General features: G+C 36.8%; 1 protein-coding gene across 3 annotated transcripts in view; it reads right to left on the bottom strand.

Annotated features, from left to right (window-relative positions):
• Window positions 1-23,604, bottom strand: part of LOC308196820 (uncharacterized protein) — a 460,768-nt gene that overhangs the window by 206,260 nt on the left and 230,904 nt on the right. For 2 of the 3 annotated variants that reach the window (XM_080596448.1, XM_080596447.1), the window contains exons 2-4: window positions 19,411-19,511; window positions 18,820-18,894; window positions 13,426-13,494 (exon numbers count right to left, since the gene is read on the bottom strand). In XM_080596448.1, coding sequence (XP_080452574.1) covers window positions 13,426-13,494; window positions 18,820-18,894; window positions 19,411-19,511 — 245 coding nt within the window. The remainder of the gene's footprint in view (window positions 1-13,425; window positions 13,495-18,819; window positions 18,895-19,410; window positions 19,512-23,604) is intronic. The other variant, XM_080596449.1, reaches the window with a different exon arrangement.

Raw genomic sequence — 23,604 nt, 5'->3', positions numbered from 1 at the left:
AGAGTATTTTCCACATTTCATGATCTGCTCAGTAAATACTGCAAAATAGACTCTGGGAATGAGTTTGCAGGAGGAAGAAAACACCGTTCTTGATAATAAAAAAATCAAGGAATTCAAACCTTGCTAAATAGCATAGAACTGAAATGAATATCACAGGAAGAGGATATGCAATTAAGAAATCCCAGAAAAAGAATGTAACATCATTTTCTTTTGTCACATGGTCCACCAAACATTTAACCTTAGACCTTTGCCTGGGTGCTGCTGCCTTTTACAGAATTCAAAATAAGGATGGCTGACAGCTGAGATCTCCTTCCCTTGGCTGGGGAACTTGTATGGTGCACAAAAGACAGTTGAAAATACTTTTTTTTTTTTTTTTAATTATTATTACAAATTTCCTGTATACTTACATTAAAAGGCACCATTAAAAGTTATGACCATTAACAGATAACTGTCAAAACCAGCTTACACCAGAAATGTTGGATCTTTCTTTCCCCTAAAATAATAGTTTCTAGGATTTTGTTTCTATGCTTATGTAGTGTAATGAATCAACTCTCTGTACATTGAATCTGTCATTTACAACATGTATTTTATTTCATTTTGTGTTGTTCTACCCAGAGGCCATAACTTCTTCAGCTGAAATGAAAAGTTATCATCTTAGGTCTATTGTATCCTGACAGAAAAAATTATGCCCAGCTGAACAACAAAAAAGCCCTTTAATTATCTTAATTATCTTGTCCAGTGAGTCCCATGGTATAGTCAGGATTTGTTGTAAGAGTTAATGAGAAGAAAAAAAAACTTTTTTAAAAAACAAATTTAATTATATGGCCTCTGAAATGTCTACGCTATGGCAATAGTACTTTTTGGAGCAAAAAAGTGGTAGACTACTTTCAACAAGACAGAACAAGAAACCCCCCTCTACTTTTGACTTATTTGAAAATGGTCTAATGGTGAAAACATTTTTAAGTCAAAAAGGGACATAATGAAAGGAGAAAAGCTCGGCCATGGAGATATGATCCTGTGTAAATTAAGGAGTTCAGGTTTTGATTCATTATTCTTGCAAATCTTTTATTTACTAAGAAATTTGCAAAACGTCACTGAATAGACCATATGTGATGATTTGTAATAGGTCAATACTGAATTCTTTCCTTAAAACAAACTTTATAGTTCTCTGGTGTGGCTGTATCTGCCATTCCCCATAGTGAGAGAGATGAACCGATCTCACAGCAATGTCTGTTCATGCCTTTCCAACAGACATCTTCACAGGTCAAACAGAAGGGCACACAGCTCACAAATGGAGCAATATAAAAAATTAAAATTAGGATCTACGAAAGTATCTTGCCAGTTCATACCAAGTTCATTTGATCAGTTTAGGGAAACCTGAAATAAAATAGTTTGAAATATTTTGATGCCTAACATTTCAAAAGAAAAATCATTATCAAATACACTTTTTAGGTAGCTCTGATATAGTAAAATGAGATTATATTAACCATTTCAGTGTTTTAGTTTTTCCAATTACAGATTAATTGTTTATGTAGTATGAACATTTGGCACCTCTGTGGCCTTACTTTACCTTGCCTAGTGCAACTGCTGCAGTAGTTCTGCATGTAGGCTGCTTATACATGAAGAATAGAAAGCTCATTAAAAAGGAAAGCTAGCTTACAAGATTTCTTGAGAAGCTCTTTTTTCAATGCTGCTTCCAGAAATTAACACTTAGCACAGACCAAAAATCTGCAGTTTTCATAGCACAAATACAGATTAGAGATTAGAGACTAACATCCACTTTGGAATGGGTATCATGGATGTTTTTGCTGTTACAAAACTTGAATTCAAAGCCAAAAAAAATTATTACATGTAAATAACAGTTCATTTATGCAGTGTCCTACTGTGAACTGCAGTCTTTTGTAGCATTTTGAGCAACAGTTTTAGCCCTGCTGTACCATTTTTATGCCAGCTAAGATGCTTAGAACATCATAAAATGTTATCCTCTGGAGGAGAGACATCTCACTGGAGTAAGATGCACTAATATGGAAATAAAATTGTCAGAAATGGTAATGGTGCTAGCAGAGAGATGATGTGCTCCTTCTCTTTTCAAAAATTAAATTTTCCTTGCCTAGAACAGCCTGTTATAATAGTGAAAAGTAAATGTGAATTACAGTGGAAAAAAACACAACACATTTGTGTTAGAATGATCTTCACCTCCTGCTACTGTGAAGAGAAACATCAGAACACTCAAAAGTCACACAGTACATGAGAAATACAAAACCTTAAAAGTCACAACATTAAAACCAGTTGTGATTACAGTTACAACAATTACAACCATTATTAGCACTAAAAAAAGGGGGGGGGGGGCGGAGCGCGGGGGGGTTTGTTCCCATTCTAGTGGATGGGAGTCCACTAGAATGAACAGAAATTGTCTTAATAAGATAAAACACAAAATTGTCTGTGAAGAGAACAGGGCACTAAAGTCGTTAAGTTTCTAAAATACCACTGAAAAGAGCTGGAACTTGAAAGCATGACTGTAGATATCTAAAGAAATAGAGCCCATTTACATCTTGCAGTATTACTCGTGTCAATTTTTTTCCTTTAAAAAAAAATAAGACAACATATAAAATATGTATTATCACCTTTGTTTTATTACTCTTTTATTTCAGCTGTATCCTGTGCGCGTTAGATTTATTTTGACATAAAAATTCTTACCCAGACACAAAACAACAAAAAAAGTCAAGGCTAAAAATAATTCGATGGTGATTCCCAAACTTTTGAAATTACTTGCAACTAGTGCAAATACCGGAACTCATAGCAACAATATAGGTTTTTTATTGGGGAAAAAAGAACATTTGTGCTGCACAGATGTGTGTTGAATATCTTTCTGGCTAATACAATAAGTACTTTCATTTTAGGCAGCTAGAAAAAAAAAATCTTATAAAATTCTTGTTGAACAAGAAGCCTGGAAATAATGATACATAAACACAAAAGATGTCACCAGGTTCCAGCCCAAATCTCAAGGTGATTAGTATCTACATCTATAATGGCTTAGAACTTCATTTATGTTACGAATTGAAGCCCAGTGAGAGACTGAGAGGAGGACTGAACAAAATGTAATCCGCATTTTGAGCATTTCAAGTCCATGTTTTCCTATTCAGGTTTTCAATTCAGTTCATCAAAAGCTATTATTTAAGGAAGAAAACGGTAACAGAACAGCTCCTAGTGACAGAAATGAAAACAGTAATTAACAAAGGTATTACTTACTACAATCAGATAAACAGAATGGCTGTCTGATTTTCTTTTCCTGATGCACCAGAACCATGCATGGGGTGGGGATGGTGAACACGGTGAAGACAAGACATTTTTATTTTATTTTTTTCCATCTTTTGGGAAACTGGGAGGTCTGACTAATTAAAAGAAATGACAAACCATGGGACAGTTGTTGAGTCTTTGCATGTCCCTCTAATATGGATGGTTTTGCTGGTTAGGATGCCTTGCAATTTACTGTCTAATATATAAAGGAAATCAAGACTGTTTTAGCATTATTGCATCCTAAAGTGGGTTGCTGTAGCATGTAACTTCTGTACCCTAACAATATATGACTTCTGCTGAGCCAGATAGTCTACCCTGATTGCTTAAGCTAGCTCTGGCCAAGGAAAAGCATAGAAAAAAAAGTGATGCAGATTGTATCAAGTACATGGATATCCCAAAATCACCCCAAACAAATATGCAAAACCTAAATTCTAATTCTACTTTTTGATACAAATTCTTGATAAATAACAATTTAATTCCAAATCATAGTTGACCTTCTACAATATGGTCTGGATCTGAAATACTCATATTAACTGTGTTCTTTTTTTCTCCCTTGTTCCTGTTACTGTTGTTAACCAGAAGGCTAACCAGAAAGGGTTAGTTTCTGGTAAGACTTTTGACTAAAAATAAACATTCAGCAACTCAATCCCCTTATCTTTTTACTTAGAAAAAAATGGTTTCTCCCAGAGCCTATAAATGATTCTGACCTCATGAGATATCATACAGTGCCTCAGAGCACTTCTCTTCTAAGTAATATGGGATTAAATGATTCTTTAGCTGAATCTCGTCCTGTTCAGAAACACAAAAAAGGAACATATAAAGCTTGCCCCCTGTTGACATCTGTAGCACTGTCTAGTTTTGGAAGATGTGTCAATTCAACAGTTAAAGGACAAATGTATGGAGGAAAAAGCTGGAAATCACTCCAGACCAGCAATTCTCAAAACTGTAAAGCCACAAGAATTCACCTAAAAACGAGCCATACCAGTGCCGATCTCAGCACAACCTTTTCTAAGCCTGCAACTTGCTACTCCTCACCCTCATGTAAGATTAGTGCAGGGCACAACTGTGCTGTGGGGCTGTTGTGGAGCTGTGTCTGTTTTCAAACAAAGGTTCTGACCTCTATCTCTTGTTAGCATCATGCTTGGCCGGCATTGCCTGCTCTGCTGTCATGAGAGGGTCAACACTTCGCACCTGGCTAACAGGTGCTTCTGTCATGTATTCAGGAAGCTTCTGCTTTACCAAATTACACACTAACAGAGAATACAAAGAGTTTGTAATGCTCACATTGCAGCAAAGTTTTAGTATATTCATGACCTGAGAAGTTTAAAACCAAGCAGCAGCAAGCTGCTGTTTGGGGAGTCCACCTTGAACTGTCCCGCTAGCCGTGCCACACAGAAGCCAAGACTTACCAGCTTGGTTTGGCTGGAAAGAATAGGCTCAGAGAACAGTTGTTTGTTTGTGTTGGTTTCTAAAAGGAAAGAACCTTTCCTTGCCAAGTAGTCTTTTCATGTTCTTGCAGCTTTATTTTAAACAAATTCATAGTTTCCTGTATACATATTAATGTTGTGAGATTGCTCTTTCTGTCACAGAGATAAAACAAGAATGGCCACATAGAAATCACAACAGCAGGTGCCAGATTTTTCAAGTTGGCTGCAGCCAAAATGTTAAATTCTGCAATTTCGTTAGCCCAAGAAGCATATCTAAATGCAAATAAACATAATTTTGTTCTTCAGAAATTGGGATTCTTTGATGTGTTCATTGCCAATAATCTTTTAAGGGAAAACGATAGACCATACTGTTCCTATATGTTAATTCCTACAAATCAAACCGGGAAACATACTCAGATTAGGCTCAAGCTGTAGAATGGAGACTAAAAATTGTGCAAGGTTTAAGAACTTGTTAGTAAGTACTTGAGATAAATCCATAAAACTGATAAATAGATTCATCAGTCAAATACCTTGTGGACAATAATTTAATCTGCTTTGTGTGTGTGCACATGTATATTTTTTTCTTTTGTAAGCAGATTTCATTTTGACAGAACATTTAGAAATAGACCTTGTAAAAAAATTAGAAATGCTAATGTGACTAATAGCACAGTACAGGAATGGTAATGACATGCTCGTGAAAGAGTAATATTATATGAATGCTTCAGATTAGATTAATTAACTGTCTATATATAACACAGAATTCCGATGGATTAAAATTCCAGTTCAAGAAAATAATGATATTATTTTGGAAGTTTATCTCTCCTTTCTCAAGCAAGAGGACAGCAAATACTACACTCTAGGAGAAATCAGAAAGGCTATGAGGGCTGAAAAAACAACTATAATCAAACTTTGGTTGTCCCATTATTACTGTAACTAGGGTGAATGAACTCTAATAAAATGCTCATACTGAATTTTTACTTGTGAGAAGCAGCTGGATAGCATGGTCACAGGAAGAGAAGTTTCTGGTTAAGATTCAAGTTTTAGTTAAAACCATAGAAAAGCTACAATGTTACAATAATCATAATATCCTTAAGAGTCAGCTTCTTTGTTGGTACAAAAAAAAAAAAAATAAATCCAAAATAAGGACAACAATATGGCTTAATCTCCAAAGGAAACTACATTGAAACATTGAAACTTGCTGGAAAGAAACAAAGGATAAAATATTACCCAGTTTCTGGATATGACTGAAAGTCACTGTATTGGAACTTTGGAATAAATGCATCAGGTAAAACTTGAGAAAGCCAAAATGAAACAAACATGGTTAACTAGCAGGGTTCTGTTTTTTCCACATAGCTACAAATCTGTACTTATAGAATCATAGAATATCCCGAGTTGGAAGGGACCCATAAGGATCATCTAGTCCAACTCTTGGCACCACACAGGTCTGCCCAAAGTTAGACCATGTGACTAAGCGCACAGTCCAATCACTTTTTAAATTCAGACAGGCTTGGTGCAGTGACTACTTCACTGGGCAGCCTGTTCCAGCGTGCAACCACCCTCTCGGTGAAGAACCTCTTCCTGATGTCCAGCCTCAACTTCCCCTGCCTCAGCTTCACACCGTTCCCGTGGGTCCTGTCACTGGTGTTTACAGTGAATAGGTCACCTGCCTCTCCACTCCCCTTTGCGAGGAAGTTGTAGACCGTGATGAGGTCCCCCCTCAGCCTCCTCTTCTCCAGGCTGAACAGTCCCAGTGCCCTCAGCCGCTCCTCATACATCTTCCCCTCTAGGCCCTTCACCATCTTCGTCGCCCTCCTCTGGACACTCTCCAACAGTTTAATGTCCTTCTTGTACTGTGGTGCCCAGAACTGCACACAGTACTTGAGGTGAGGCCGCACCAGCGCAGAGCAGAGCAGGACAATCACCTCCCTCGACCGACTAGCGATGCCGTACTTGATGCACCCCAGGATACGGTTGGCCTTCCTGGCTGCCAGGGCACACTGCTGGCTCATATTCAACTTGCTGTCAACCACAACCCCCAGATCCCTCTCTGCGGGGCTGCTCCCCAGGGTCTCATTGCCCAGTCTGTACGCGTAGCCAGGGTTGCCCTGTCCCAGGTGCAGGACCCGGCACATGCCTTTGTTAAACTTCATGTGGTTGGTGATCGCCCAGCTCTCCAATCTGTTCAGATCTCTCTGCAGGGCCTTTCCACCCTCATCAGAGTCCACAACTCCTCCAAGTTTGGTGTCATCGGCAAATTTGCTCAAAACACCTTCTAGTCCTAAATCCAAATCATTTATAAAGACATTGAAGAGGACTGGTCCTAAAATGGAGCCTTGAGGGACCCCACTAGTGACCATCCGCCAGCCAGATGTGGCCCCATTTACCACAACACTTTGAGCCATGCCCGTCAGCCAATTGCTCACCCATCGTATGATGGTTTTGTTTAGCTGTATGCTGGACATTTTGTCCAGTAGGATCCTATGGGAAACCGTGTCAAGAGCCTTGCTGAAGTCCAAAAAGATCACATCAGCTGGTTTCCCTTGGTCAACTAGATGGGTGATCTTATCATAAAAGGAAATCAAATTTGTTAGGCAGGAACCCATGAACCCATGTTGGCTGGGACCAATGACTGCATTATCCCCCAGGTGCACCTCAATAACTTCAAGAATCATTTTCTCCATAATTTTACCAGGCACTGACATGAGACTGACAGGTCTGTAATTGCTAGGGTCTTCTTTCTTACCCTTCTTGAAAATTGGGACATTTGCCAGCTTCCAGTCTATTGGGACCTCTCCAGATTCCCAAGATTGTTGAAAAATAATTGAGAGAGGTCCCGCGATGACATCAGCCAGCTCTTTAAGCACCCTGGGATGGATCCCATCCAGACCCATGGACTTGTATGGATCCAGGTGGAGCAGCAAATCCCGCACACGTTCAGGGTCGGTTGGGAGTTTGTCATTCCCACCATCGTGGTCCTCCCTCTCAGGGCACCCAGGGTCCCAAAGCCCATCATCAGCATTGAAGACAGAGGTGAAGAAGGCATTAAACGTCTCTGCTTTGCCTACGTCATTGTGAGGAGACCTTCCCCGTCAAGTAGCGGACCTATGTTTTCTTTGGTTCTCATTTTTCTGTTAATATATCTAAAAAAACCTCTTTTGTTGTCTCTCACGGACGTGGCCAGCTTCAACTCTAGTTGGGCTTTGGCCACACGAATTTTCTCCCTACAAACACGAACAGCATCCCTGTATTCCTTCCTCGTCGCCTGACCCTCCTTCCAACAGCCGTACACTTTCTTTTTCCACCTAAGCTCTAGTAGAAGATCCCTGGTGAGCCAGGCCGGCCTTCTGCCCCACCTGCCTGCCTCCCGATATTTTGGAATCGCCTGATCTTGTGCTTCCAGGAGGCAGTGCTTAAAGATTGACCAGCACTGATGGACGCCTATGCCTTCAAAAGCAGCTTCCCAGGGGACCTTGCTGACTAGTTCCCTGAGCAGCCTGAAGTCTGCTTTCCCCATATCCAGGGCTGAAGTTTTGGTGGCAGTTTTCCTTCTGTCACCATAAATTCTAAACTCAACCACTTCATGGTCACTATGACCGAGACGGCCGCCAATTGCCACATCTCCCACAAGACCCTCTCTGTTCTCCAGCAACAGATCAAGGAGGGCACCTTTCCTAGTTGGCTCCCTTAGCACCTGCACCAAGAAATTATCATCTAGGTGCTTTATGAACCTACTGGACTTGCTCGTGTCAGCCGTGTGGTGATCCCAGTTGATGTCTGGCAAGTTGAAATCTCCCATAGGGACAAGGGGAGTTGATTTTGAGGCATCTCTTAGTTCTGCAAAGAATAATTCATCGGCGTTGTCGTCCTGGCTGGGTGGTCTGTAATAGACTCCCACAATGACATCCCCTTTATTTGTTCACCCCTTAATCCTTACCCAGAGGCTCTCAACTTTGCCATCCCCAACTTGAAGTTCCATGCAGTCCAGCCCATGCTTCACATACATCGCCACCCTGCCACCTCGCCTACCCTGCCTGTCCCTCCTGAAGAGCCTGTAACCATCTATTGCAGCACACCAGCCACAGGACTCATCCCACCAGGTTTCGCTTATGCTGATGATGTCGTAGCTGTGGGACTGGGCCAAGACTTCTAGCTCGTCCATTTTATTCCTCATACTGCATGCGTTTGTGTAGAAGCACTTCAAATGTGCTTCCCTACACACAGCACCTTGTGGAGCTAACCGAAGGACCTCACTGGCACACAGTCCCTCTGATTCTAGCGCACCATCCCTTAGCTCATCACCGGCATGCCTGGTTTTATCCCTTTCCCCCTTCAACTCTAGTTTAAAGCCCTATCTATCAGCCCTGCCAGATAGACTTCTTACTTCACAGATAATTTGAGCTGCATGAAAGTTTACTTAGTAGAGCAGAATAAGAGTAAATCTAATTGCTAGAGAATTAAAGGGAAAACTTAGAGAAACCTCAAGAAATAGCTAACAAATAAGAATTTAAATACGCATCTGTCTCTGTTTTTTGATGAAGTAGCAAGACACAACTAGGTTTAAAGCATGAATTTAAGACAAAGTTTTATCTCTAGTTTTTTTGTGGGTTTTGTTTGTTTGTTTGTTTTTTGAACAATGACCTGATTTGGGCTGATTCACATGTTAACTGTCTTCTGTAAATCTCCAGGAAAGATGATTCATTCCTTGCTGTATAATTCAAGTACATGTTGATGAATATCCAGACTTATGTTGTTGTTCTAACATGTTGTTCTAACTATGAAAGGCCCTAGTGACACCGAAAATGGAAATACACAAAAGATAAGACAGTTCAATAAAGCTTGTGGAATAAGCAATGTAGTGTTCTAGCTCATCTGTTTTAACTGCAAAAGGCAAGTACTTTGGAGTCAGATGATTTCAATTAACACAACAGAAAGCTCAAAACTATCTGTTGAAAGAGAAGATCTTCCTCAAATGTTGAATTAATTGCACACAAAGTGTGGAAATTTCACTAGCACTGAAACACAGGTCCAGCAATTAGGTGATAATCTTATCTCTCTACCTTTACATACTGCACAATCTAGTTCATTTTAAAAGTCTATTCAGGAAGAAGATCACCTGCCAAAACCAGGCTAATACAGTGCATCCTTAGCAGGAAAGCAGAATGGTGAAAAATTAATACTAACCTAAGTATAAAATATCCACACAGTGGCAAACGTCACTTTTTCACTTTTGGCTGTCATCACAGTTTGCCAGCTAGGAAACAGACAAAGTGCCAGTCCCAACACAGTACCACAAACATAGCCTGTCTCAACATTAATCAAAGCATTTCACCTAACATGTGACGAAAGCACTTAAAAAAGTTTTCTTGACCTGTGTCAATGATGCCTGCAGATTACTAATTCTCATTGCTCCTTTTCGTAATGAGAATCTGTCACCAAAGCCACCAGGACCAGAAACATTTCAGAGAAACCAGGCATGTCTGACCCCCTTGGGAACCCTGCATCTTCCCTCTGCTCTGTCTGGATAATGGGTAGGGAACAAAAGGAAGGTATATAGTAGGCTACAGTAGGCTTTTTTTATTCTCCCTCTTAATTTCAACCTACCCTATGAAAAATCTTTGAATTACTGCAGAGAGTTATTTTAGTTTATGATAAGCCTTCATGCCTTTCTTAAAACAAAAGGTGCTGGTTTATGTTCTGAAAAAGTGGACCAAACTGAGGAGCACTTGTTGTATACATCAGTAATTTTCCATTTCTGGAGGGAAATGAACAAACAGATAACCAAAGCCTGAAGCTATCTACAGTATTTAGGACTGCCTGATGGAGTTGCAAATAATTTCTCTGGAAGATAGATTAATTTGTTCAAACACTGAATGAAAGGGAAACAGTTAAATTTGGACCGATATGGATGAGGAATTGTGATTCTGTTTTGCCAAGTCTTTCCTCTACTTGGTTCTAGAAGAGGAAAATAAATAAATAAATAAATAAATAATAAAAAGAAAACAAATAATATTAATAAAAAAACATCTGGCAACAGTAATATATTAAAATGGAATGAAGATGTTTCCATTTCATTGCAATGACTTTCCACAGAGTTGCTTTTGCTAGGATCTTCAAAGCTTATGCAGAAGAAACTTCATGAAAGGTCAGAAAGACATGCAAAGCAATCTGGATTTTGTAGCCCATTTCTTAATACTGAAAGAAATTTAGGAAAATTTTCATCTCTAACTTGTGTGTAGGGGAAACATATGCAGTAATTAGAAATTTGACAAAATGTAGAGGACAAAGAATGGGAAATAAGCCCAGAGAACCAAATGAACATTTTAAAGTAACAAGGACTGACAGCAAAATGTAGTGGAGGCATTTAGTTCAGCTTGGTTTTGAAAACTTGGACCAATTTGAAAAGTGACAGAATAGTGAAGCACCAGCCTTGGGGCATCAGAGAAAGTTTCAAAGATTAAGTTGTTTTCTTCATAACTGACGTTAATACTGAGTTTGCTGTATGGGCCAGCAGAGCACTGGGAGCTTGGCACTTAATTGTGAAAGATCTGCTTGCTTTAGCGCCTGCTGGTGCTCACTGCCAATCTGTCTTTTTGCTGTATTCCTTTATTACTGCTGTTTCACTGTAAGCTTCTATGGAGCAAGTGCTTTGTATTGGTGATGTGCCTTACACTGTCTGTAGCACAACTCAGTGTCTAATAATTCTAAACATTGGGATTACTGCTGCTAATAGGCTAGAAGTACAATTTTCTCATTTACACTATGGGTTATGGCATGAATCATAGCATTTCATTCATCACTGTGAAGCAAACGCCTTGGCAAACATCAGAATTTTAGTGTGCTTGTTGACCTAACTAGCTTTGCCTTTGACAAATATTTATCACAAACCAATAGCAGAGCAATTTTGCATTTTCCCTTTTCTTCTTCTTCAAGCAAGTTCTCTAAACAGTGATTATAACAAAAATAAATAAATAAATTAAGAAGCCTCTGAAGGCAAGAAGATTTTTGAACTTTACTATATCATACCAGTACAATTAATTTCCTGCTATTGATCTTCTACAAAATGTTGTAATAATGCTAGGCTGACAAATTAAACACTACTAGAAAGAAAAAATATTTATTATATTCCTGGAAGAATTACAATAAAGATGATGATATGATGAACATGACTTAAAAGCACTTGAATGGAGCCTGGTCATTTCTGCATTGAGAGGTGTTTTTTTCTTAAGCTTTTGCAATAAAGCAAATTAATTGTTGCAAAATTAAAGAAGAATCCAGTAACAGCAATTACATAATTGTAGATATATATATATATATATTTTTTTTTAAATGGTGTTTGTTTCCTGAGACTGCTTACTACAAATTGTGGGAAAAGTCTCTGCCCTATTCATACCCTCATAATAACTCCCACCGAAGAGAGACAGTAAGAAAGGTGTATACCACCCAGTTTCTTTTATAGTTCTGGTACTATATTTGCAAATTATACCCAGACAAAAGAATGCAATTAACTTCACTTAAACTATTCATGAACATACTTAGCCAGAGAAGAAAATAATTCATATGTGAACATGGGTAGGGAAAGTGATGAGGGTTTAAGTATTTGCTTGGAGGACATGGGAAGGTGAAGAACAGAGAGCAGCAAGATAAATTAGAGGACTTCAGAATAAATTCTGAAGACACTGCATTTTAACCCCTGGCATTGCACTTTGAATAAACTTTCCCTGAAAATTCCTGGCCAAACATTGTTCACGGTTGCAATGGTTTGCAGCTGTCTAAAACAATTAGTGGCTACTCCCTTTCTTCCAAGAGAGAATTTGGCCTGCAATGGTCAGCCATGGCTCTGTGTGAAGAGGGTCCCTTTATTTCTGCTCCTTTTAACCTGCCTCATCTTCTTGATGAAGTGGACAGACTGTACAGTTCTGAATGTTGATCCTGTGACAGAGTCTATTCTGCAGTGTTCCACATACTACTGAAAATATTTTTAAACCTTCAACGTTTTTTTTTTCTTTTCCATAATTTTTATCAGTAAGGATTGCTTACCTCAAAACTTACATTAAAACTTAATTGTGCACTTATTGTGTACTTTTTATTGGGAGGGGGGAGGGGGAGGGAGGGAGACAATAGCAACAACAAAAAATAAGATCTTAAAGCGTACTACTTTGACTACTTAGTTGAAAATGGGTCGTGAAACGTTTCTAGATAAAACACATATATCAAATCACAAGAAGTTCTATAACCCTAAATCTTAAAGATCTTTAGGTAAATCATAATTCAATTTTGATGTTTGTCAAAACAAATTCCAAATAACCTGCTGGCTTGTTTTGTTAAAAGCATATATCCAAGTTCTGTGTTTGTTAATGTTACTTTTGGTAAATCTATGGGTTACGCCTGAACCAACATTCATCTTGCTGGCATTAAAAACTGGATTTTGTTAAGGTGTGATATACTTTTCTTCTCAAAAAGGATTTCAAATAGTTTCTGTATAAATATATTTTTAAAAAAGTGTTTTAAAAACATAGTTATTGGAAAAGATACCCAAATGATTTAACTTGATAGAGACTGCACAAAAATTAATCAACATACTTAAGCTGAAAATTCTCAGATTACCTACACTGTCTGTAAAACTTGAAAATTCTGTTTATCAGGTGAAAGTAATTTCTGTTAGAAACACTTTCATGATGTTGCACAGTGCTGGAGTACTTACTAGTTTAGTGTCCTGAACTCTCCTTGTCATAGTGTCCTTAATTCTGTCCAATTTGATAAGCTTGTACACCTGCAAAATATATATAAATATATATTTATTTATTACATTTGTATTTTAAGTAACTTTTTAAAAAAGAGTACGTAAAGTATTTTTTAAATTTACTTTTGTTACGTACAAGAACAACGTTCATTACTCTGTGTAAAACCAGATAAGCTTAAGTAAACAGGACATCATGGTTGGTCAGATAGTAGATTATTTTTGCACTGACATAACGATATCTTTAAACTTAAGGGATGTTGAGGTGTGATAGCTGAGCCATAGAGAGAGGTCTAATATTTCTAAGCATTGTCTTATTTTACATGTGCTTTGAAACTTGTTCAAGTTACCCTTACGGTGCAATAATATTCCATGGTTTCTTGGAATAGAAATGCCAAGTTCATCACGCTGGCTTTATCTATAAAGTTTCGGTTTCAAAACGTCTTTTTATTTCAGCTTGTTTGAAAGTGATCAGCATCGTAATCGATGGCTCTCAGGATGCATCTGACAGAATTTCAGTAAGATCATGAAACTACTGGCATCAAAGGAAAGACCCTGAAATGGGATACCACCCTCACCGAATTCAGTGTAAAAAAATCCCAGCTGAGGCAATGGTCCGCCTTCTCCTATGGGCTTACAATATTATGTTTTCTCCTAAATAACTGAGTCTAGATGTGCAGTTCTAGTCTGAGTTACCACAGAGAAAACTAAAGCAGATTATTTCCCCACCATATACAATATCATTTTTCTGTATTTGACTATCATACAAAATGAACTATTAGCAAACAGCCAACAAAATGTATTCAATTATGTGGACTATGGTTTCAGTTAAGATCATTGTAGAGGGAACAGAGGACAATTTTCACAGATTAGTATACCTCTGGTATACCAGTATAATTTAATAATAATAGTAAATAACAATAATAATGAAAAGGCACTGAGTAAATCAGGTATTAGATTCACTGCATATGGAATCCTAGACACAGCAACTCCTCTCATTACAGTTCGATCACAACTTCAGCTCTCAAGAATGAGATGATTGAGGCTGCATGAGAAATTATTTTCACCTATATTTTCTACTATTTTTGTATGCCAATATGGGTATTTGATCTTTAAAAAAAAAAAAGATTTTTTATACATATTTTCAGGAAGAATTTAAGGAAGCTACCTATGAAAGGATGAAAAATTCTCTTCATCAATCTGCCAGAGAATGGAAATTGCAATTGTTAGAGCTTAAAATTTTATGCAGGTTTTATTAGACTCTATAGAATCTTCTCGATAAAATATTACTTTACAGTGACAATTACTGGAGATATTATCCAGAAGGTGAAGACATCATTCAGATCTTATTGGCATTTTATGTATTTAGGCTGTCTTTTGCTATTTAGTTACAGAATCATTCAGGAGTTTATACATAAATAAACAGTTTTGGAAAGCAAAGATTTACTCTGTCTCCAGTCGCTGACGGGTATTTCATGCTACAAGGGTTCACAAGAATAGTATGGTTGATCCTATTTGCTTCATAATATTTGACCTGAATGAAGTGAATAAATATCCCCAATCAGAGAGTAATTTGAATATAATTTCTATTACCATATTATTATAACTTCTTTCAAATACTTACTAAATCATTGATTATATTGTTAATCATATCCTTAGTGATACTATATTTCTAGTGCATGGACACTTAAGCATGGTTAAGACCATGGATAGTATCATGCACTGCCTAGAAAAAAATAAAAAAAAATGCACTGATAGAAAAAAATATCTTTGCCTTATCCTTTGATTACTGTCTCTTTCTAATACACATACCAAATTGCTTCCTTCTTAGCTTTAGTTCGATGTCTAGGATTTATCAATAAAAATTGAAAAATGTTTATTTTACATTTCCCTCTACAATCTCAATTGTCCATTTAACAAAATGAACCAATATATCTTTTGTCCTCGGAATTTTCTAAAAATTTAGCCCAAAACATTAGAGTTCTTCCCTGACACACTTAAGATCTTTATATTTTCTGGAAGATAACATCCACTACATTACAGATGGAAAATGGTTAAAGCAAACATTGTCTAAATAAAGTTTTACTGAGGGATACAAATCGAGTTCTCTAATTTGTGCACCTCTCTTCTCTCACCTGCTTGCCTACATTTTTTTATTTTTCAAGCAAATGGAAAAAACAGTAGGTTCTGTTTCTTTGTTTGTTTATTTTTAGTGAGTCCATTCAATATTTCACCTGTTGACGTTTTGCCATGTCATTCTCTAAAAATGTGAACAAACTTCATAAGCTGCCTCTGCCAGCTTTTGGACACCTAACAACTCTTTTAGCCAAAGCCTAATATGCTGCAGTTTGTTGAAGTCCATGGGAATAACATATTTTGTCAAACTTAATCAAGTGCCCATCTGCTTTCTACTTCAAGAATAATTTATCCTTCTTAGCTAAATAAACTTTTGTTTATTTATTTCTTAAACCTTCAGACTGATGTATTGATTGTATAACTGCTGAACTTCTACAGGGCTTGTAATTCTGTCAGAGAAATGAGACGATTAAGAATACAGTCATGTACCTCAGAGCCTTCTTCCTATAAGCCTACGTAAGCCTATGTAAGTTGAAAGGTCCACTTTAAATACAGAAATAAACAAACTCATGTGACTCAGTGTCAGATTTCAGTTACACTATTCTGTTCTACTTTAGCTGAGACTTCCCACTGGTCACTATATCCTGTATTTCATGATTCAAAAAGGTAGGACAAGTTCCATTAGTATAAAAGAAATCTCTCTCTGTGGACCTGGTCCCACATCCATTGACTTCCATGAAAGAACAAAGAGACAAAGACTAAAATGACTTCAATCAAACACAATATAAAATAAAAGATTCTGACTTACTTCTGATTTACTTCTAAGTAATCTCATGTAAGAACATGAATCCTTGATACACTATCTACACATTAATAATATATATATATTTAAAAAAAAACTTTAAAATCATTAACTTTTTAGAAGATTTCAGTGAATAATTTCAGAGGATTATTACTTTGATGGGGAAATATTTATCTCTGCTGATAGACTGTGGATTTTGCAAGGTATTGATCAAATTCTTCAGCTTTGTTTACGCTGTTTAAGAAAAAAACAAACATCAATTTTCTTGGTCTGTAGTCACAGCCATATGTAGTGAAAGTAAACATGCAATGTGTTTAAATCCCAAGGCATTCTAAAGAAAGCGTGTATCTCAGTGTTCATACCTAAAAATCAAATTATGATTTATTTGGTAGCTTTGTTTCTCTAATTTGATTTTTTTTTTTAATTTTAATGTTTAATCTGTGAAATAAGTGTGAACATTACACTGCGATTTTCGTGTTCTACTTCTGTTTTTCCTTTATCACAATGTACTGACTGGATGTCATTTGCAGAAACCAGAGAAATCTAGAGAAACCACTGGGGTTTTCAATATTTCAGTAGTCATAGCAAAAAGAGGCAAGTGGCAGATTAAAGAAGAAGGGCTGGAAACCTTGGAATCTGTTAAAACTTCTTTTCTTTCCTTTTGTTGTTCTTTTTCTCCCCCCCCACCCCAGCCACAGCTCTTCCTGAGACCTCATGATTAGAAAACTCAGACCATGACAACATTGACTAGCTAGGTAGAGCATCTTAGAACATTTAGTCTGATACCAATAAGGAAAATTATGTAATTACTTCTGTGTATGGCGTTCTAGTTGTAAGGAGTACCCTCACTGCAAGATGGCAGATTGCCATCTGGCTGACTGCCTGTGAACGAGTGTCTTGTTGAGAAGTTTTAGAAAGCCTGGCATATTCCATTTATAATATACATTCTCTGACGTAAAAGCCCCAGTTTGTGATTTTAGAATGTACTTTTTTACTAATACTAATTCATGCAAGAAAAATTTGTTTCTGGAGATGAAACACTACAAGTAAGAACAGAAGGGTTTGGGGGATTCATGAGTACAAATACAATGAGAGAAAAAACCGTTCCACCTTGTCTTCAGAATATAATTCTAAAAATCCTAATAAATATTCCTCACTATTTCATATTCAAGATACAATTCTGCAAGAACTTAACTACATGCTTTACTTTGTAAGCTAAAGAGGTTGCAATAGAGACACAAACAAATAGAGAGCTAAAGTCTGGGAGCAAATCCTTGTGGAAAGAAAAACACACATTAGACTGACATTTTACTATTTTGCTGGAATCCTCAACTTCAATGTGTAGCTTATATTTACACAGTCTGATATATTATGCCTTTTTTTTTTTTCCCCCTCCTTCCCTGTGTCCTGAAAGACATGGAGTCCTATATTAACAGTAGAATGGTGGAAGAAAGGGGTTTGGAAGATTTCTTCTCCTTGTTCCGTCAGCTCAGCTAAAAGGTACCGGTCAAACCTGCCAAGATGTTAATTGTCTGACATGCAGGAATAATAAACACCCAGTGTCTCTAAAGGCAATTTTGGCATCTTCTGGTTATGACTGCAATCGTTAAAAAACTCCCCACATTTTACATGAACGAATCTCTCTATGATGAGACAGCCACAAGGGAAAGAAGTATGTAAGCGTGTATGCACAATAGAAAAATAGGGCTATATACGAAGAGGATATTTCAACAACAACAAAAATCCTGGTAAATTTCTTTAGTTTTTTGATGATCAAACCTATCAGGGAACACTTATTATTCTTCACTTTTGAACTTAATTCATTGTGCAAGAAAACCCAAACACAAAGCAAAAACTAAAACCCACCAGCTTTATGCAACACATCAGTATCCTCCCCCCGCCTTTTTTTTTTTTTTGATAAAATTCCTGCAGTGTTTTATTGTTTCACTCTTACTTATTTCTTATTTTTAAATCACAGTTTTATTTTCTATCTTCTTTGACGGAGAATCCCACATGGGTAATAGCTTTGAAACTAGCAGGATCTTTATTTAGGATATATGCTAGTGTCATAATAGCAATGACTACAGACAGAATGTAACATAGACACTTCATTATTGGCTCTGGGAAAATCGAACAAGCATTCTTTCAGGAGGTTATTTACCTAGAAGCTAAACAACTGATAATATGATCCATACTTTCAAAATTATGCTGGTATAGTTTACTTCATAAAATATTTGAAGCAGATACTCCCAGGCCCATCATCCTCCTATATGCTATACTGCATATAATCTCGTTTACATTATCACAGACAGCACATCCAATAAAGTATACATACATAGGAAATGTAAGGCTCAGAATTTCCAAAAGCTGGGATGTACTTCTACAGGAAAGGACGTTCTTCATCACAAGGGTTTAACATGCACAGAGTTTAATCCAACGTTACTTGATCCATTCAGTGCATGGAAAGGTAATAACCACACCTGTCCATTCAGAAGATGGGCCTTAATTTCCAAAACAGGAGGAAGGTTGCAGGAGGACTTGAAATCCCTTCCTGACTGAGGTCAGAAAAATCAAAGACAAAATGAAAGAGGATAAGGTTAGATGTCACTTTTTAAGGAAAACAAGGAACAAATAAAATCTAAGAAATTTCTCCAACCTGAAGATTTCATCTGAAAACTGGGGTTGCAGGATATTCATTAAAATTAAGATTTTTGACTGTGCCCTTGGCTAAGTATTCACAATATAAAGAAGCATCAGCATCTTCACTAACACAAAGCAAAGTTGCACAGTACCTGAATAAGAAGGGCAGTGCAGGTTTTGTGACAGTGACCATGGCCAGCCAACAGCCCAATTGTTGGACCAATCAAACAACAAGGCCAGTCTGAAGTGAAGCAGGCAAGGCGCTAGAGCAGGCACAAGCAAACCTGCAGCTTGTGTCAGGCAAGGGCTAAGGTGAAGAGACTGAAGTAAAATGCAGCTCTCATACCACAGCAGAAAGGAATTCCAAAATGCTTCTCACAGCTGTTTCTTCCCAGAGCAGTCAGATCTAAGGTCACACAGCTGCACCATACCTGATCTGAGCTCAAACACAGGCAGCTGAATCCCTTGCAGATAAGAAAAGGTCTTGCAGGACATATTGGTGCATTCCTGGTCCTGACAAGGTAGCTACCACCTGGGTGTTTGAGAAAAAAGATGAATTGGGCCTTCTGAATAATGTTCTTACCAGCTGCCAATAAAGTCTTTAGAAATGTGCATTACTATGTTTTCTCTTTTACATTTTGACTATATATATATATACACATATATTTTGCTTTATCTTAACCTTGTGTGTACAGCAGGCTATGTCAGAAAAATAAAAAAAACAGCAGGCTCCAAAACATGCAGTTCCTGTGGCAGTGTCAAGTCTTAGCAATTGGAGTCTGCATCTCTACTGGTGTCTGACTTCCAAATACATTTTCTTTGGGTATTCAGAAATATGCATTTTGCTCAGGAGCCCCTCTCTAGCTGGGGAACTCTCCTGAGAAGCTGAGGTGATGATTAAGCAAAAGCTACCGAGCTCTGCACTTGCTGGTGTCAGGAAGAATGAAAACAAATAGGATACCATGACAGTGAAGTCCAGAAGAGATTTTATTCACAGTGGTGCTTCCTTATTGCATGAAGGCCATAAACCTCTTATCCTTGGTCCTGGCCTTTAAAAGGATGGTGGGGCAAGTCACCTTTTTGCTACAGCTACAGTTCTTTTGCATGCACTTAGAGATCTTACTAACAGTGTACTATAAATCCTGCTAGTATCTGAAGTTTTAAGTTTTGCTTAACTGGGATGCAAACAAAGGCTATAATGTTGGTAAACAACACAAAACATTCCTCAAACTAAGCATTAATGCAGAAGGCAAATGAGTTCATTATGGTATCAAAACAAAAAGAATTTCACACCATACCCAGGAATGGCTGTGTGGGTCAGCTTTATTAAGACTTGGTTGCCAAGATTTTATGACTTTGAGTAAAAGATTAAATTATTTAATATCTAACCTAACATCTGCATATAAATGATGCAAGTCCATCAAAAATCACCTGAATATCCTGAAAGCTCAAGCTTTAAAAACATTAGGTTTTAAAGAGAATGAAGTTACAGCAAAAAGGAATTTTCCATTGAGAGTTCAATAACTCTTCATTGTTATTTAGCAAGGGCATAAATATCTGCAACCAATAAAAAATGGTTTGTACCACCCACAGCTGGAGGAACATAAAGGAAGGAACTACGCAAACATTCCTTTGTAGCACTCCACTCAGAAGAGGAAAGCTTGCTGAAAAGAGTAGCAAAATGCTTAGAGTAGCCCAGGGTTCTGACATTCAATAGTGTTGGAAGGATTCAGATTCAGAACTGAGCAGTGAGCATTTGCATAGATATTTTTGACAGATCCTACTTTTTTGTCAGCAAAAGAATTAATCAATACTAAATTTAACGCATCACAATGATACTCAGCTAATTTTGAAAGCAATCTGAGTGTGCATCTATATGCATAACTTTGAGAGAAAATACTAAAAAAAAGGCTTTGCTTCATATGAAAAATAGGGAAAGATAAATATACTACACATAAATATGTAGCGTAAATGTAGATAACCTAGAGTGCTTTTTAATAAGCATTTTTAAAATTTAAAGCCATTATATTTAATCTGCAAAGCCATATTAAAAGGTCAGAATTAATGAGTGTCTCACAATAAAATCATGCAAATTATGTGAGACGTCATCTTGCCAGTTTTAATAGCAGCTGACCATTATTATTCTAAATAAATAGCCTCGTATTCAAATATACCTTATTGACAGATAGAATGTGCTGCTCGGTTATGCAGCAGGGCAATGAATAAACGAAAATAAATGAAGTAAAGTGAGCAGATATCTGGCATCAAAAGAATGGCTCTGTGGGATACAAACAAGTAAAACATGGGGATGAAATGAATTGGAACTGAATCTATTTGCATTACGGATTGAACACGATGTGCTCAGTAGGAAGGCAAGCAACACTTCACTGAACAATAGCAAAATAAGTTGAATATCCCAGCAATGTTTTTATGTTCTAGAAATAAGCTTTTGTTGTTGTTAACACTTCAGCCACACTTTTTTTTTTTCCACCAAAACTTGTAAAAATATATATATAAATCCTGTTTGCATCTCTATTTTCAAGTCATTCTATAGTTCTAAATATGCTGTAGTGCTATGGGACAGCTTTTCAATTACAGATTTGCTTTGAAATTTTTTACAGGCCCAGTATTATGCTTTGACTTCCTCTAGTAAATCTTAGTTTCAAAGTCCACACACATGGAGAATCAATTCACACTTTTCTAAGAATAAACATTAAACATGAAGGCTAAAAAGATTCATTTGTTTAAATGTCACACCATTTTCACAGACTTAGAAGAATGGACAAATGGTATTTTCTCTTAAAAATGAACTATAGTTTATAATTAACATAGCTTATAATTAGCACTGGAAAAAAGATGAAAAATCATGGCATATTCTATTTAAGGTGTATCTTCCATTCTGGACTCTTCCTTTTGTGTTGCTCCTGACAGAAAATGAGCTCAGCTTACTAAGGATTGCAGTTTTAAACCCATCTGTGTGACTGAAACTGGGGGAAATTTAACACTGAATTCAACATGTGCACAATCTAATAATAATAAACACAAGGACAAAAAGAAAATATCTAAAATCTGTGCTAAATCTAGATGACTTTCTTTTATATTGCCTCTTTTGCCACTATTCTTACTGTGAAGAGGTGACAGGAAGACACATTCAGATGTAAACTTTACCTTTCCTCTAAAAGCATACAGAAGGTATTTTTCATCTTCCACCCTGAAAATAAGATTTATATAGAATCTGAATACTATATAGACTTGTACTTCTGTAGGAGATGCATCTCACTGAAGGAAAGATCAGTTAAATAAAAGTCTCAGTTGTTTACATACTTATCAGAGAAGACTAAAACTGAGGAAACAAACTGTCCCATGATATCTTGAGTATTTCACGTTAGACATTATTCCTGCAACTGCACCACCAACCTCATTTGGCATCTATAGATGTGAGAAAATGTACAGAAGGTACCACCTTAATTTTAAATACAGGAAACAAAAATGAAGGAAGAAAATCAGCTTTCCTTTATCTACTCTGATGGCCTACCTACACAATTATCTCTTTAATGACTTTCATTAATTTTAGGAGATCATTATCTTTCCTTATATCCCAGTTCTAGGACTACACATATTTTTAAATACTTAAAGTGTACTTTTGAACAAAAATGCTAATTCTTAACATGATTTAGGTAAATTTTCAGTCTGGCTCTAAATCTGCTATTCTGAAGAAATCTGTTTATTTTATCATAAGGTGCGTGGTATTGGGACATGGTTTAGTGGGTGATATTGGTGGTAGGGGGATGGTTGGACCAGATGATCTTGGAGGTCTTTTCCAACCTTAATGATTCCATTATATATTTTAATACTCACTCTTTACTCATATCTCTATCCCTCCATTTCCCGTTTAAAGAATTAGAAAAATAACTCTTCATACACAGCATGAGATTCTTTACATTCTGACTGTGCAAAAATAGAAAGTGCAAAACCATAGCAAGCTCTTCTAGCACTAGTGAAATAACCCTTTCATGGTTTTAAAACCCTTTAAAACCCTCAAAAAAAAAAACTTTAAAACCCTTTCATGGTTTTAAAATTCCTATCATGTCCTATCAACTGTATGACTGCAGTTCTTTTAAAGTACATTTTTACATAATTAAGATATTTTGAAACTGGATATGGTGATATTTTAAAAAGGACCTTGACAAAAATCTCTAAGGTAATAAGTGAACTTAGTTCCACTGTTTTATGTATTTAACTTAACAGGAGTAAACTGTCTCATATTCTACACTAAATGTGAAATAATATCTAAATAACAGACCAGTCTTTCAACTATTCTGAGGGGGAAGGCAGCTTGAATTTTTCTTAGCCTGGTATAGTCTTAAGTATAATATTCTGTAGTATTGTAGATTTAATTCTTATGTGTAGGGAGAGACAGTAAGTATTTCCTGTAGTAGGACATAATGAAATTCACATACAAGTTCATACACGGGAGAGACAAGAGGAATTTACACTCATTCCAGCAAAGAAATAAAGACATAGAAACAGCTTATTGATCTTATCTTCTCAGAAATCTCTAAGAATTACGTAAATCAGACTGCTTTTCCAGTAGAATAATAGTTATTTTTACAGATTTTCTGTAT

The sequence above is a fragment of the Anser brachyrhynchus genome (assembly GCF_964034855.1).
Source record: "Anser brachyrhynchus genome assembly, chromosome: 6".
In the NCBI taxonomy this organism is placed as follows: Eukaryota; Metazoa; Chordata; class Aves; order Anseriformes; family Anatidae; genus Anser; species Anser brachyrhynchus.
The sequence above is the reverse complement of the archived record's forward strand: the minus strand, read 5'-3'. Positions and strand labels throughout refer to the sequence as shown.